At 39.1% G+C, this 16,907-nt stretch overlaps 2 protein-coding genes across 7 annotated transcripts in view; both read left to right on the top strand.

Moving 5' to 3' along the window:
- Positions 1-74: 74 nt before the first annotated feature.
- SLU7 (SLU7 homolog, splicing factor) lies at positions 75-14,343 on the top strand. 2 transcript variants are annotated; one of them, XM_074390706.1, is made up of 18 exons: positions 78-165; positions 749-879; positions 1,583-1,822; positions 2,630-2,815; positions 3,458-3,611; positions 3,961-4,041; positions 4,327-4,491; positions 5,084-5,152; positions 5,764-5,811; positions 5,991-6,122; positions 6,374-6,471; positions 6,628-6,695; positions 6,829-6,968; positions 7,816-7,977; positions 9,937-10,041; positions 10,193-10,264; positions 10,501-10,617; positions 11,594-14,343. In XM_074390706.1, the coding sequence occupies exons 4-18, from the start codon at positions 2,646-2,648 to the stop codon at positions 11,771-11,773; spliced, it is 1,761 nt and encodes a 586-aa protein (XP_074246807.1). In that variant the 5' UTR covers positions 78-165; positions 749-879; positions 1,583-1,822; positions 2,630-2,645; the 3' UTR covers positions 11,774-14,343. The 2 variants fall into 2 exon arrangements, with proteins under 2 accessions (XP_010343630.2, XP_074246807.1); XM_010345328.3 differs by lacking the exon at positions 749-879 and having other exon boundaries at positions 75-165.
- A 570-nt stretch (positions 14,344-14,913) lies between these two features.
- LOC101047282 (C1q and TNF related 2) overlaps positions 14,914-16,907 on the top strand; it is a 59,740-nt gene continuing 57,746 nt past the window's right edge. For 3 of the 5 annotated variants that reach the window (XR_012515327.1, XM_074390548.1, XM_003934750.3), the window contains exon 1: positions 14,923-15,390. The gene's annotated coding sequence lies outside the window, so the exon portion shown is untranslated. Of the gene's footprint in view, positions 15,391-16,907 lie in introns of all 5 variants that reach the window. The other 2 variants (XM_074390551.1, XM_074390547.1) reach the window with 2 other exon arrangements.

Here is a 16,907-nt window from a genome sequence, read left to right on the forward strand (position 1 = left end):
TTGAGCACCCGAGGCCCCCCGCCCACTCCAGGAAATTACTGCGCATGTGCCGTTCATCCGGAAGTTGTCTCAGTGGCTGCCGGAAGAAGGCGGAAAGCCGGAAGTAAACATTAGATTACCGGAGCTTCTGTTGGATGGAGTTGGGGTCGGCTTCTGCGGGACTGGGTAAGAAAATGTTCGTAGAACTTGCGGGCGAAGGGCAGTTGAGGAACCAGAGAAAATGGATCGAAGGCCTTTAATTACTGGATCTGTCCTCACGGGGGTGATGAGCCCCCGGGTGTGGAGGGAGCGAGGCCCGGGGACCGAGAAGGAAGCCGCTGTCCTGAGACGCATTCGTGGCACTCGTGCCCGGCCGGACCAGGCCTGCATCTTCAGGGGAACAGTCGGGATAACTATGAGTGTCGCTTTTGTGGCGGTGCTTTTAAGTACGCCTCGGAGACCTAGAGCGGTCCCCGGACTGCCAGCGAGAAAAGCTACTTCCAGTACCCAAATTTACAGACTATTTCCTCGCCAGAAAAATTTCCTTGAGCTTCAGTGTTTTCTGTTAAGTCGGGATGATCTGACTTCAGTAAATTATCATGAGGGTAAAATGAAAACATCTATGTAAATAAAGCGTTAAATAGTGTCTTACGGTAAGCCCACAGTAAGTGGGAGCTGTTACTGTTATTAGTTGGAGAAAATAAGCCACTCCACAGCGACAGAAACTAATGAGTACAACTTAGTGACTGAAATACTTTATTCATCTTAGATCTTAGTATTTCAGACCCAGAAGCCAGTTTGGAGACACAGAGCCAAACCATAACAGACATGATATGATCAGATTTGTGTTTCGAAAAATTAACACTGTCTGCAATGTGGAGAATTGATCAGAGGAGACCAGTAAGTAGGAAAAAGTAATAACTTACACTAGGGTGGCAGCAGTAAGAATGGAAAGAACTAGATGCATTTGAATGATATTCAAAAAGTGAAAATAGCGGCTCTTAGTGATTAAATAGATGTAGGGATAAGCCGAAGCACTTAATGTAAAGGGATGGATGGTGTTGTCTTTCCTTAAGATAGGGAGAACAGGCCGGGCGCGGTGGCTCAAGCCTGTAATCCCAGCACTTTGGGAGGCCGAGGCGGGTGGATCACGAGGTCGAGAGATCGAGACCATCCTGGTCAACATGGTGAAACCCCGTCTCTACTAAAGGTGCAAAAAATTACCTGGGCATGGTGGCGTGTGCCTGTAATCCCAGCTACTTAGGAGGCTGAGGCAGGAGAATTGCCTGAGCCCAGGAGGCGGAGGTTGCGGTGAGCCGAGATCGCGCCATTGCACTCCAGCCTGGGTAACAAGAGCGAAACTCCGTCTCAAAAAAAAAAAAAAAAAAAAAAAAAAAAAAAAAGATAGGGAGAACAGTAGAAGGAGATTAGATTTCAAAAGGAAGGTCAGGTCATGAGATTGAATTAAGATGTACTGAGTTTAAACGTCTCTGACCTCTAAGTGGAGATGTCAAGTAAGCAATTGGTTATATATATATGAAGCTCAGATGAAAAGTCTTGAATAGAAAAGTAAATTGTTCCTTTATTATTTTTTATTTTATAGAAAAATTGGTTGGAGAGCCAGCAGTGATGTACTGTGACCATCGAAGCCTTAGAAGTGAATGATCTTGTCCATTAGTGGGAGTTTAGAGTGGTTTAAAAGTTGCCGACTGTGCCTTGAGGAATCAAACATTAAATAACTGGGCAAAATTTGATGACAAGAGAGGTACAAGAAAAACCAAGAGACCAAGAGGGCCTGGCACGTTGGGTCACGCCTGTAATCCCACCACTTTGGGAGGCCAAGGTAGGCGGATTGCCTGAGATCGGGAGTTGAGACCAGCCTGGCCAACATGGTGAAACTCCGTCACTACAAAAAATATGGAAAAAAAAAAAATTAGCCAGATGTGATCGTGGGCACCTGTAATCCCAGCTACTCAGGAGCCTGAGGCAGGAGAATTGCTTGAACCTGGGAGGTGGAGGTTGCAGTGAGCCGAGATCACGCCATGTACTCCAGCCTGGGTGACAGAGTGAGACTCTGTCTCCAAAAAAAAAAAAAAAGAAAAGAAAAGAGAAACCAAGAGAATGTAGTGTCAGGGAAGTCAAGAAATAATATGTAAAAAGGGAAGGAACAGAACTGAAAAATGTCCATTAGATTTAGCACAATGGTCCTTGATGACTTAATGTAACTCTTTTCTTTAGAATGTTAGGGAGTTGGGGGCTAAGTTTGAGTGAGGATGAAAGTAGAAGATGAGGAAATGGAGACAGCGAATATAGATGACACTTGAGATGTTCTTTCTTAAAGGGGTACAAAGATAGGACGCTCTTTTCTCTCATTCGGAGTTACTGTGTTAGAAAAGTTTGAGACCAAAGGATTCAGGATATATATGAGAAAAAGAGTCCTGTGACATTTTAAATACACATGTATGTTTCTCTCCATCTGTAAATTGGAGCTGTTGGAGAAACAGTGCTAACAGTATATAGAGACCTTGAGGAGGGGAAAGAGACCCTTCCTTACATATGAAACAGTCTGTATTATTAGGATGTATTTTTAGTAGTTTGAGCGAACTCATGAAGGCATACTTTTTACTGTAAATTTGACTTCTTTTCTTAGAGAAGGCCAGGTAGCCATGTCAGCCACAGCTGTAGATGCAGTTAATGCTGCACCCCTAGTGGGGTCCAAAGAAATGAGTTTGGAAGAACCAAAGAAGATGACCAGAGAGGACTGGAGAAAGAAGAAGGAGCTAGAAGAACAGCGAAAACTGGGTAATGCTCCCGCCGAAGTTGATGAAGAAGGAAAGTATGTACTTAATTTTTTGTATGATCTGTTCATTCAAAATTTAAATTCATGTCCACTTAGTTTATTAATTTTCCATCCTTTTGTTTGAGAGGAACCTACCTTCATCATGTATGTCATTTTTGTTTTTATTATTTATCAAACTCATGCATATGGTTTAATAATGAAATTATGTTGAAGGGCTTATAATGAATAGCAACAGTCCGTTTTCACCCTTCCCACCCCTGACCTGCTCTACAGAAGTGACTGCTGTTAAATCTTTCTAGTTTGAGTTTTTCTGGTTGTTACCTTCACATCTCTAGATAATACCCACCCAGTTATCTTAATTAACTGTAGACATTATTTGAACCAAAGCTTCTTGTGACAGAAGATTTAGATTACTAACACACATCTCTATTTTCTTTCCTCTCTTCTTCCCCTTCAGTTATATCACTATTCTTAGTTTCTAAGTTGGAAATATTTTCACTATAAAATTATTTCTTTATTTTTAATTATTCTTTATTATAGTATAGAGATAGCAACCATATGCTCTTCCCCACCACTACAATATTTCTATTCTTAGATTTTGTATAAACTACCTTTGTAACCATAATACTGATTATTTTCCAACTTTATTCTTAAATATATTTTTTAATTTTATTACAGAGACATCAACCCCCATATTCCTCAGTATATTTCTTCAGTGCCATGGTATATTGATCCTTCAAAAAGACCTACTTTAAAACACCAGAGACCACAACCAGAGAAACAAAAGCAATTCAGCTTATCTGGAGAATGGTACAAGAGGGGTGTAAAAGAGGTATGTAGGCAACCTGTGTATATCTTCATGGATATGGAGAGTTTAAGAACTTAATGCAGGAACTTTAAATGCAATGCTAATTAAAGTAGAAACAGATAATATAACCTTTTATCTGATATTGAAATTCACAGTGCATTACTACTTTTATCTTTGTACTTCTTATATAAATTTTATACTCCTGAAGTCGTTAAACTTTCATATTTACGAATGTGTGGAAACTCTTAACTCATTTTCCTTTTAACAAAGAAATCATTTCATTTCACTAGACAAAATAGTAATGAGAGCCGAAGTTATTTCTAACTTACTTGGTTAAGACATTGTCTTTGTTTTTCTTTATATATATTTATAGAATTCCATAATTACTAAGTACCGCAAAGGAGCGTGTGAAAATTGTGGGGCTATGACACACAAAAAGAAAGACTGCTTTGAGGTAAGGTCACCTGGAGAATTTTGAAAACCATTGTCAGAGTCTTTCTTTTTTCTTTGTCAGAGAGCTTACTTCAATTTTTCTGCGGTCACCTATATTTAGGTACTAGTTAAAAATTAATTTGAGTGGAATTGGTTCAATACCAACAAAATTTTTTACTGTAAGACTGATTATTGAGTAGATCATAAAGTCCCATGATATATTCATACCTGCTCTGTAAAAGCTGTATAAAGTTTCCCTTTGGGCCATAAACACTTAGGAAAAGATGAAATCTTACTCTCTTTTTAGAGACCTAGGCGAGTTGGAGCCAAATTTACAGGTACTAATATAGCTCCAGATGAACATGTCCAGCCTCAACTGATGTTTGACTATGATGGGAAGAGGGATCGGTGGAATGGCTACAATCCAGAAGAACACATGAAAATTGTTGAAGAGTATGCCAAAGTTGATCTGGTGAGCAAAATTCCTTGCTTTCCTGCTGTTTTTAAAGAATCATCCTTTTGCTGTCTATCTAATTTAGCAGCTCTGTGTTTCAAATCTTGAAGCCCTTTAAAAATGGTAGCATTTTTCATAATAGTAGTAGTACTACTGTATAGGCTACCTTTGTAATTGTAATGTTAAATAGAGGAAATAGTGTGCTAGCCATATTGCCCAGCAGTTTCTTCTTCTTTGATTCTTACATTGTCCTTTACTCCCTGACTTAGGTAGCAACAGATATTGGAAGCATGAGGACAGATTAGTGTCCAAAGCTTTTGGTTTTTTGAGGTTAGAAATGTATGGCCCCCAGGCTATAGCTTGTCCTTGAACCTATATTATAGTTGCCTCACATAGCATTTGGGAGCAGTAGAAAGGAAATGGATAATTTGTTTCAGAAAATTTTATTTTAACCCAACTTCAGTTTTTACTGTTATGATTTCACCTATTCACCCGTACTTCTTTGAAGCCATAGTTACACTGCTTTTTAAAAAAAATTAGAGATGTAAGTGACAATTTGAATGTTATAAGTAAAATTTTAATGTTTCCTTTTTCTTTCTTTCTTTTAAAGGCAAAACGAACATTGAAAGCCCAGAAACTCCAAGAGGAATTAGCCTCAGGAAAATTAGTGGAACAGGCTGTAAGTAATGGAATGATCAATAAAATCAATTTTTAAAAGTTAAAACTCTTAAACAAAGAAATGGAAATTGAAACAAGAATTCATTTTATAGATCTTCAGTTAGAAAGAGAGAAATGCTATTGGGGGAAAAAGTAAAACTGATACTTTATATACAGTTTATTGTAATATAAATTGATGCAGTCAATTTGGGAACAGTACTGCCACTATTTCTATTTAGACACAAACACACAGACATACATGAACCCAGTAACATTTTCTTTTTGGACTTACTAGGAAACTAGGAAGGTTTAATAAATCTGATATGTCTGAAGACTAACACATTTAGAATTTATATTTATTGGGTACTTTGGTCATCTTAATCTTCCTTTTACCATTCTCTGGTTGTAATCTTATATCAATTAAAATTCTCTTGAAAGTTGCTGGCTTTATAGACAGTCTAATAAAATTATTCACAATGGCACACGTATTCAGAATTTGTGTGCTCATTACAACTGAGAAATGTGAGAATTTGTTTAGTTAGAATTAAGTTTTATTGTCAACTATATTTTTTAAGTGTTAATTGGATTAAGAAGAATGAAATAATGAATTCTTTTTATTCTTTCATGATACAGAATTCTCCAAAACACCAGTGGGGAGAAGAGGAACCAAATTCTCAGACGGTAATACATATTTGCTGTCTCTGAGTATATGTTACGTTTTAAAATTTCTGATGACTAATAATAAATAATACTAACAGCTTTTAAAGAACACAAGTAAATAAGGGTTTGGTTAAAGGGGGGAAAAAGGAAACTACATGCTGCTTTCTTCTTACTTTATTTTCCCCTCTCCCTCTTTTTAGGAAAAAGACCATAATAGTGAAGATGAGGATGAAGATAAATATGCAGATGATATTGACATGCCTGGACAGAATTTTGACTCCAAGAGGCGAATCACTGTCCGGAATCTCAGGATTCGAGAAGATATTGCAAAAGTAAGTCTTGTTAACATACATATTTGAAAAATATTTGTCTTCTCAGCCTAAATTTTACCTACTCCGGGTAGCATATGGATAATATAGTCAGAGTCATTCTAAAATACGGTTTCGTTCTGTTTTTCTCTTCACCTGTATCTCAGAAATGTATACACACATTTAAATGATTATGTTCAACTCTCCAGCTAGTCTGCTGAAATTCCTGTGAGTAAACATTAATTTATTCTTTAATTTTTTTTTTTTTTTTTTAGTATTTGAGGAATTTAGATCCAAATTCTGCCTACTATGATCCAAAAACTAGAGCAATGAGAGAGAATCCTTATGCCAATGCAGGAAAGAATCCAGATGAGTAAGTATCAAGTTAAATGTAGAGATTTCAAGATGAGGGAAAGTTAATTGTTTTCTGACCTGACCATAGATGGTGGTCATTTTAATTCAGATTCAGTTTTACAAATTAATTTTCCTTAAATCAATCTCTGAAACATTTTTTTACTTGTATTTACAGAGTGAGTTATGCTGGAGATAACTTTGTTAGGTACACAGGAGATACCATTTCAATGGCTCAGACACAGTGTGAGTATTTGCTCTATGTCAAGGCATTTTATATTAGCTCATAAGATGTTTGGGAATGTTTTTTAAAGCTTGTTTTCAAGAAGCATACAATAAGGTAGCTGGCAATTCATGAAAATATTTTGAATTACTCTAGTGTTTGCCTGGGAAGCCTATGACAAGGGATCTGAAGTGCATCTACAGGCAGATCCTACAAAGCTAGAGCTATTGTATAAGTCCTTCAAAGTCAAAAAAGAAGATTTCAAAGAACAGCAGAAAGAAAGCATCCTGGAAAAGGTAATTTTGACCAAAATGCTGAAGAAGAACTTCTGTTACAGAGAAGTTACTCTTCAGTAAGCAGTAGTTTTACATTTGGAAAATAACGCAAAGAGAATCCCTCTTAATCCATGAAGAAGAGTCCTTTTCTTCCTTTGTCTTAGAGGATATACAATTTTTGTATCAACTTTTGTGGCAAAACAAACTACCTCAAATCTTAGTAGCTTAAAATAAACATTTGTTATTTCTCACAGTCGGCCGGGTCTCCTGTTCTGGGCTTGCTCAGCTGAGGTTCAATGATGAACTAAGGTGGCCTCACTCTGGTGTTTAGCAATTAACAGGCTAATTGTCCTAAGGGGACCTCTTCTGGGACAGCTTATCGCCACCCAATGTAGTCTTTCATCCTCTAGTAGGGTAGCACAGCTTTTTTAAATGGCATTCTCAGAGTTCTAGAGAGTGGCAGCAAAAAGTGTGCTGTAGTACATAAGTGCCTTTGCTTGGGTCACATTTGCCTACTTCCCACTGGTCAAAGCAAGTAATGTGGCCAAGCCCAGATTCAAGGGATAGATAAAGACTTTGTCTCTTCATGGGAAGAACAGCAAAGCCATGTGGCAAAAGGGCATGCATACAAGGATAAGGGGAATTTATGGCCATCTTGTAACTTACTGTACTCAACAGATGCATAGCAACTGAGATATCGGTTTGCCTCTGAAAAGATTGGTGGCTTTTTTTTTCCTACTGTGCTTTCTACAACAAAACCCAGTAGAGAGTGTTCCCTTTCTTTCTGATTAGAAATAGAAATTCTCCTGGAAATTTAAATGCAAATCAGGTTGTAAAATGTATTGAATAATGTCCATTGTCCTTTTAGTATGGTGGCCAAGAACACCTGGATGCCCCTCCAGCTGAATTGCTTTTAGCCCAGACTGAAGACTATGTGGAGTACTCAAGACATGGGACAGTCATCAAAGGACAGGAGCGGGCTGTTGCCTGTTCTAAGTATGAGGAGGATGTGAAGATCCACAATCACACAGTATGTGCTAAACTGGAACAATTTTGTGTTCTTGTTTTGCTCTGTATTGCATTTTTCCTTTACAACTTTATTAACTAACCATTTCTATGCTCTATGCTTAAAAAAAAATTTTAACTCTGCTTCATGGAGTTTTTTCAAAAATAGAAAAATTTTGAAGGAATACTATGTTCATCTATATACTCATTAACTGAAATCCAAAATGTGTAACATATTGCCTTATGTGCTTTGTCTAGTTGTATGTGTACATATGCACAGTTTTACATGCATATGTAAAATGCACATAAATATATACACACATAGTTTATACATTTATTCGACTGAAATATTTGGAAATTATATATGACATTTTATCCATAAATGCTGTATCACATACCTCCTTAAAAATGAGGATTTTTCTTCTATATAACCACATTAACATTATTACACTTCAGAAAATTAACATTAATTCTATAATATCTAATATCCAATCATTAATCACATTTTCCAAAGTATACAGAAAAATGCCTTTAACACCTATTTTTTGTTTTAGTCAGAATCCATTTCAAATTTATTTTGATCATTATTTGGTTATTATTGTATCTCTTTTCTAGAGTTTATCTCTTCATTTTCCTGACAGTGACCATTTAACAGATTAGGCCAATTCGTTTGTGAATTGTCTCATATTCTGTATTGACTGGTTCCTAGTAGTGTTATGTAACTTGTTTCTCTATCCCCTGTATGTTTTATAAATAGAAATTCAGGTCTAACAGCTTGATTGGATGTAAGTTAAATATTTTGACAAGAATATTTAATAAGTAATATATATTCACATTGCATCACAAGCATCATAAAGCATATATTGTCCTTTGCTGTTCTCTTAAAGTAACCAAACTACAATTGTCTCTCTTTTTTTTTTTTTTTTTTTTGAGACAGAGTTTCGCTCTTGTTACCCAGGCTGGAGTGCAATGGCGCGATCTCGGCTCACCGCAACCTCCGCCTCCTGGGTTCAGGCAATTCTCCTGCCTCAGCCTCCTGAGTAGCTGGGATTACAGGCACGCGCCACCAGGCCCAGCTAATGTTTTGTATATTTAGTAGAGACGGGGTTTCACCGTGTTGACCAGGATGGTCTCGATCTCTTGACCTCGTGATCCACCCGCCTCGGCCTCCCAAAGTGCTGGGATTACAAGCTTGAGCCACCGCGCCCGGCCTACAATTGTCTCTCTTAATTGAGGGTCAAAAACCTAACTCCCTGTAGGAGCCAGGCCAGTAATCATATATGAGTGAAGTGAGCCAGGCAAATTGTACGTACTGGAGAACACAGCCCTATCTTTTTTTTTTTTTTTTTTTTTTTTTTTTTTAAAAGACAGAGTCTCCTTCTGTGACCTGGGCTGGAGTACACTGGCACAATCTCGGCTCACTGCAACCTCCTTCTCCCTGCCTAAAGCGATTCTCCTGTGTCAGCCTCCCAAGTAGCTGGGATTACAGGCACACACCACTACACCCAGCTAATTATTGTATCTTTAGTAGAGACAGGGTTCGCCATGTTCATCAGGCTAGTTTTGAACCTGACCTCATGATCCTCCTGCCTTGGCTTCCCAAAGTGCTGGGATTACAGGTGTGAGCCACTGCACCCGGCCTCACAAGCCTTATCTAATAGGGGCATCCACTGTTCAGCAATAGCTGATTATCGCCAAGTGACTATGTAGGCCCAGAATTTCCCAGTCCTTAATTTTTCAAGAGAAATCAGATATCCTAAATTTTTTTATAGGCTTTTGGGAATAGAATTTAAGAGCTTTGTAACTATAGCGCCTGCTTCTCACACTTCAGATCAGACTACCTTCTCCCTGTTAGCCAGCTTTGAATCCCCAGAATTTTTCTCCCAAATTACCTTAAAAGTGCTATATTATTTTATACTCCTATCAACAGTATGCAGAAGTTTCTAATTTCAGCTTCCTTTTTAAGTAATTTCTCTCTCTGCAGCATATCTGGGGATCGTACTGGAAAGAAGGCCGATGGGGATACAAGTGCTGTCACTCTTTTTTCAAGTATTCCTATTGTACCGGAGAAGCTGGAAAGGAGATTGCTGTAAGTCATAGTCTTTGGTTCTTAAAGGTATAAAACAACCAAAGCTCATAAGTCAAACTAAAACATACTGTCTCATGTTTCAAATCTTAATTTTTTCTTAGATGATGAGTAACTATTACTCAACTCAAATTACATGTTTTTTTCCCCACAGAATTCTGAGGAATGTATTATAAATGATGTAACTGGGGAAGAATCTGTGAAAAAACCTCAAACCCTCATGGAGGTAAGTTGATAATCATTTGTCCTGGAGTCGTGGCTTTAAAACTTGCACCACAGCTTTTTTCTTTTCTTTTGAGACAGAATCTCATTCTGTCGCCCAAGCTCTATTGCAGTGGCACCATCTGAGCCCACTGCAACCTCCACTCCTGGATTCAAGTGATTCTCGTGCCTCAGCCTCCCATAGTCCACCCAAGCTTTGTTTTCACATTAATAACACTTCATTTCAATCCTCCCTTTCAGCTGCATCAAGAAAAACTAAAAGAAGAAAAGAAGAAGAAGAAAAAGAAAAAGAAGAAGCATCGAAAGAGCAGTTCAGATAGTGATGATGAAGAAAAGAAGCATGAAAAATTGAAAAAGGTAATTTGCGAAGCCTAAATAGTAAAACTGACAAGTAACAGTATTCTTTGTTTTTTGGGTTGTTTTTATTTTTTTGAGATAGGGTCTTGCCCCGTCACCCAGGCTGGAGTGCAAAGGCGCAATCTCAGCTCACTGTAACCTCCACCTCCTGGGCTCATGCAATTCTCCTGCCTCAGTGTCCTGAGTAGCTACGACTACAGGAACATGCCACTGTGCCTGGCTAATTTCTATATTTTTTTATAGAGACAGGATTTCACCATGTTGCCTAGACTGGTCTCAAACTTCTGAGCTCAGGTGAACCACCGACCTCATCCTCCCAAAGTGCTGGGATTGCAGGTGTGAGCCATCACTCCTGGCCAGTATTATTTGTGAAGGCCTTTATTTATAATGGCCTATGGTCTAGCTCTGTCTCCAAATGCATTTTTAAAATGATGATACAAGCCTAGAGTCTGAGTGATTTGCCCAAGTCATATTAATGGAGATATTGTGGGGTGTAGGTATTACCTTCTTCTTGGAGTACTTAATATTATGACTAATGGACAGAAGAAATATGCTTTATAAAGCATTTTTAGAGTTATTGTCATGTTGACCACAAAGAATTCTCTTCTAGCTCCATAATATGTAAGTTTCAGCAAGTCTTTGAGAAAAGTCACAATTGTAGTCTCCACCAGAAGTATCATTTGTGAGCTTGTATCAGTAAAGTGAACCTCATTTAATTTTTGTTATTAAATAAAATGTCTTCAACGTTAATTAAAAATGTTATAGAATGTGTTGTGCTCTATAAAAATATCATATGAACCAAATAGTGATCAGTTGTAGCTTAACAGTGGAAGGGCTGACTCCAAAGCTCTTTCAGGCAATCTGGGTTTTTGATAGAGCAGTTCATATTCAGTGGAGTCTTTTGGTACTCGGCCACTCGTGGAGAAAAGAGATCTGATGTAGAGCTGTGATACGCATTTCATTCCTCTCGCCGTAGGCACTGAATGCAGAGGAGGCCCGCCTTCTTCATGTCAAGGAGACCATGCAGATTGATGAGAGGAAGCGGCCCTACAATAGCATATATGAAACTCGGGAACCTACTGAAGAGGAAATGGAGGCCTATAGAATGAAACGTCAGAGACCAGATGATCCCATGGCCTCTTTCCTTGGACAGTAGGAACTAGTCAGAAGACCATCCAAGACAGATGCAGCTGATAACATTCAGCAAGAAGATTCAGCTTCTTGCTGATGATTGTAGATAGAAAAATCCTTGTCTACTCTTCTTGCTGCCTGGCTTTAATAAATCTTTCAGATGTCTCACAGTAAGTTCACTCCTTTCCATACTGAAGGAACAAAAAGAAGAATAAAAAGAAGAGGCACATGAAGTCTGCTTTTGGGAATAAAATTCAAAATTCGATTAAGATTTTATTTCTAGTTTTATGTGAGTCATGTAGAAAGAGGCCTTGGCTCTCTACCTATCAAGAATGTCTCCTTCTCTACATGTATTAAGCTTCAAACTGTATTGCTTCAATTTTTGTGGACCTATATTTAGTATTAGCATACCTTGGTTTTGAGAAAAAAGGGGATTCATTTTTTAAAAATAATTACTAGCAACTCTATGTTCTTTTTTGTTTTTAGAAGTAGGATCTTTCTATGTTTCCCAGGCTAGAGAGCAGTGACTTTTCACAGACATGATCGTAAAACACTGCATGCAGTCTTGGGCTCAAGTGATTCTCTCTCCTTGGCCTCTGAGTAGACTAATTGAATGGAAAACAACTATTTTCTCATCATTGGGTCGATACTGACTGATCAGTAATAAGTCTTTTACCATTCTGGACATAAGCCTTTAGATGTAGAAATTCTTTCCTTTATCATAGAGGATATGGTTTACAATACTATTTGTTTTCCTTATGATTGCCTTTATTTACCAATCATGAATATTAGATTTTTTTAATTGTAGAATATCCTAATATTTATAGCCAGGAGCTGTTACTTTGTAAAATTTGCAAAAAAAAAAAAAAAACCTAAAGTTGGTTTCTTCAAAGAATTATAAGAATAGCTTGTAGGGATATTAGTAATAGTTTGCTATGATCCTGAAGCCTCTTCTCAGAACATTGTGAAGATAATACTGACACAGTGGAATCAGTGAAAGCAGCCTAACAAAACCTCTGACATGAGTATATCAACTTTTTGTTTCTTTTTGAGACAGAGTCTCACTGTTGCCAGGCTGGAGTACAGTGGCACCATCTTGGCTCACTGCAATCTCTGCATCCCGGGTTCAAGCGATTCTCCTGCCTCAGCCTTCCAAGTCGCTGGGATTACAGGCATGTGCCACCACACCCAGCTAATTTTTGTATTTTTTAGTAGAGACGGGGTTTCATCATGTTGGCCAGGATGGTCTCGATCTCCTGACCTCATGATCCACCTGCCTCGGCCTCCCAAAGTGCTGGGATTACAGGCGTAAGCCACAACGCCTGGCAAATATATCAACTTTTAACAGCTCACTGGCTTTTCTCAACTACCAAAAACCACCTGTAGGATACTGCATTAAGTCAGAATCTCAGAAATGGTAGTGTGAGAGTAACTGAATCAAATTGCCAAGCACTTTGGATATACATGGTTTCTAGCTTTAGATTGGTGTGAAATTAAACAACAGTGCAAGTAGACTTAATTCTTACTTTAAGAATGCAAAAAATGTTCATATTCCTACCTAAACAGGGTGGTTCCACATAAAGGCTGACATTGTTGTATCTGTTTTGTATTTTATCTTTTGTTAAAGATATATAAATGACAATACTTAACTGTGAGTGGTTTGTAGCATTATTTCTAATACTTGACAGAAAAGTTGTATGGGACAGGGAGGGAACCTGGATTTGCTTCTGTGAGTTTAAGAAAATTTCAGCATCCTGTCATCAACCTTTCTGGACCTCTTTCCCTCTTCTGTTAGGCCTAGTTTACTTTGATTTAGGAAGAATTCTCTAATATCCAGAATCATATCTTCTGTTTTATTGGTAATGCCTAGCCAGCCTGGCCAACATGGCAAAACCTTGTCTCTACTAAAAATACAAAAATTATCTAGGCATGGTGGCACATGCCTATAATCCCAGCTACTCAGGAGGCTGAGGCATGAGAATTGATTGAACCCGGGAGATGGAGGTTGCAGTGAGCAGAGATCACGCCACCGTACTCCAGCCTGGGTGACAGAACAAGACCCTGTCTCAAAAGAAAAAAGTAATGCCTAGGACATTACTCAGATTGATCTCAATAACAGCTGCCTTTGAGTACGGGAACTATGTACTGTAATTGTCATAATGTTATCTCCTTCCTCTAAAGAAATTCATGGGGTAATGGATGATATATCAATTTTACAATAAGCACATGGAATTAACTCCCAAGTAATCTGCACAAATCCTAACAGTTGTTAAGTGTTGGAGCCAGGACATGAAGCTAGCTGTCTCTGAATCTGAAGCCTACCCCTTTCTCTAGTATTTAAGGCCCTAGTTTCTTAAACAAGGCTGGTCATTTGCAGTTTCTTCCATCCACAAAAAACTTAAGCTAGCCCTTCAGTACTTACCAGGCTCACACTCAACACCTGAAAATGATGTATCTGGCCCACATTTTTTGACACACCACCACTCCTCACACACACCAGCCTTATGGAATGCTTTTAACAAGATTGTACAAAAATGAATAAACTCGTTAAGTTTATAAGAATTCTGGAAATAAATATCCCCAAACAGTAAAGGACTATATTCTGGTTAATTTATTTCAACAATGTTTCCTAGTTTCTACTTGGGATTTTTCTCTCAGACCTCTAATAATGGGTTTATTTCTTTGAAATGATGTTGTTGAAAGAATTTTAAATAAAAATCTTTCCTCTGAGATGGATGATGACGACTAGGAAATTCATCGCCATGTTCCCATTTATGGGAAGTGAGGGGATCACCCTGCATGGGCAACAGTACACGAGCTATGGAAGCTCATCCTCCACTGCCGAAATGTTTAATCTGAGATTACAATGAGCGTCCTTCTCTTTTTTTCTTATTTATTCCACATGGAATGTGGTAATTATCAAGTTGTATCTCCAAGCTCAAAGCCAGGCACAAAGTTTGAGTGCCCTGCATGTTAAAAAGAACTATGTGGACTTTACAGTTCCTTCCATTCCTGAAATTCTACGGTTCATCCTTTCTGGCAGACACAACAAACAATTTCCAGTCCCACGTATGCAATCTTAAAAAAAAAGAAAAAAAAGAAAAAAAAAATTGGGGAGGGCCAGCGCGCACGCTCAATACTCAAGCCCGCCAGCCTGTCCCACAGCCAGTTGCTCCTGCGCCTGCGTGCGGGAGACGCCTCGCCCAGGTTGCGGGCGGGAAGCAGCCTGGAGAACCCGGATGGAACCCGGGCCTGGCTGATTAGGAGTTTGCTACGGATGCTTCTCTCTCCAAACGCACCGCAGATTCCTGTTCGAGGGTGGGACCTGCGGAACCATCGCCCGCCCAGACTGGTTCCGACGGCGACAGGCCGGGCCCTAGACTGAGCGGAGAGCGGAACTGGAGCCTGAAGCGGGCGCCCCAAAGAAGCCCGAGCATCCCTTGGGCCTGAGCCTTAGGCTCGGAGACCGGCGGGCGGAGACCGCGCTGAGTCTTTTCTTTCCTCGCCGCTGGCGTTCTTAGCTCACCCCGGAGGCTCTAAAAATCTGCGTCCTTAACAGTACCACCACCAGGCCCTATCAGTTCAGAGCTGCGTGTTGTTTGCATGCATTCTTATAATTAAACGTCCCAACAACCCTGGAAGGTAGGTACTGCTACCCCTCTGGAGAAACTGAGGCTTGGAAAGAGCCCAGCTTGTAAGCGACAAAGCCACGATCCCAGGCGTTTGCCCCTGGAGCGTCTGCCCAGCCACCAGGTTCCTGCCCGCTTTCTCCTGGCTGTCGATTTTCACTGTAAAACGTAATGGTTCAATGCTCTGCCTCCTGGAACACCTGCGCCTGCCGTGGTCTTGCATCTATCGCAGCGGCTAGATAGAAGTTGAATTCTATTTGGAGTTTTAGGTTTACAACTGCACTTTGCCGTTTTCTATATATATTAGCATTCCGTAACTGCTTTGAGTGTTCACTTTTAACTGATTTTTCTCAGTTGTGATACTTTTTCATATCTACCCTTCATAAACTTGCAAAAGTATTTTACTTTGTTATAGCAGATCTAAGCATCTGAAGATAATCTCTCAAAAGAATCATTCTTAAAAATGAATGATGCCTATTTAAAAATAATGCTTTTTATTTTTTTATTATTGGAAGTTTCCGACATACATAAAAATAGATCAGTGTAATGATGTGTAACCCATCATCCAGCTTCAAGAGTTACCAACTTAAGGCCAGTTACTTCTTTTATTTCCATCCCGCTTTGTGCATGTTTGTGAGTGTATGCTGAAGTAGTGTATTTAAAAAGAAATCCCAGACATCTTATCATTTCATTTGTAAATAATTGTCTGTATCTAACAAATAAGGTATTTTAAAAACACAACCACTATACCGTTATCAGGCGTGTTTAACAATAATACCTTATGATGATGATGCTTTTTTAATGTTTACATTTTTTAGGATATTGTAATTCCTAAATACCACAAAAGCGCAGATTGTAAGGTTCTAAAAACACAAGCCTCTTGGGCAGTAAATTCATCTTTGAGGCTCTTGAAAATTCTTGCCATCTATTCTCCCATTTTGAGGGGGCTGGAGAAGAATACTATAAATTGATTTTCCTAAAACTTCTTTTGTACATAACAGATAAATTTTAAATTAAAATATATTTGAGATACATAGTCAAGGTGGATAGGAATGGACTCTTAACAGATTTTGTAATGATTTCCAGGTTTTTTTGTTTTGCTTTGTTCTATTTATTATGTTTTTGAGACCGTCTCACTCTATCACCCAGGCTAGAGAGTGCCGTGGCGTCATCTCGGCTCACTGCAATCTCCGCCTGCCAGCTTCAAGTGATTCTCCTGCCTCAGCCTCCCGAGTAGCTGGGATTACAGGAGCCCGCCACCATGTCCAGCTAATTTTTGTATTTTTAGTAAAGACAAGGTTTCGTCGAGTTGGCCAGGCAGGTCTGGCACTCCTGACCTAAGGTGATCCACCTGCCTCGGCCTCCCAAAGTGCTGGGATTATGGGTTTGAGCCACGGTGCCTGGCCTTTTTTTGAGACGGAGTCTGGCTCTCTCACCGAGGCTGGAGTGCAGTGGCGTGATCTCAGCCCACTGCAGCCTCCGCCTCCTGGGTTCAAGCAATTCTGCCTCAGCCTCCCGAGTAGCTGGGAT

Source organism: Saimiri boliviensis, chromosome 20 (genome assembly GCF_048565385.1).
Source record: "Saimiri boliviensis isolate mSaiBol1 chromosome 20, mSaiBol1.pri, whole genome shotgun sequence".
Taxonomy (NCBI): domain Eukaryota; kingdom Metazoa; phylum Chordata; class Mammalia; order Primates; family Cebidae; genus Saimiri; species Saimiri boliviensis.

Coding starts and splice junctions, on each gene's coding strand:
- SLU7 (XM_010345328.3), top strand. CDS start 2,646: ATGTCAGCCACAGCTGTAGATGCAGTTAATGCTGCACCCCTAGTGGGG. Junction 2,816..3,457: donor GAAGTTGATGAAGAAGGAAA/GTATGTACTTAA, acceptor ATTTTATTACAG/AGACATCAACCCCCATATTC. Junction 5,153..5,763: donor GAAAATTAGTGGAACAGGCT/GTAAGTAATGGA, acceptor TTCATGATACAG/AATTCTCCAAAACACCAGTG.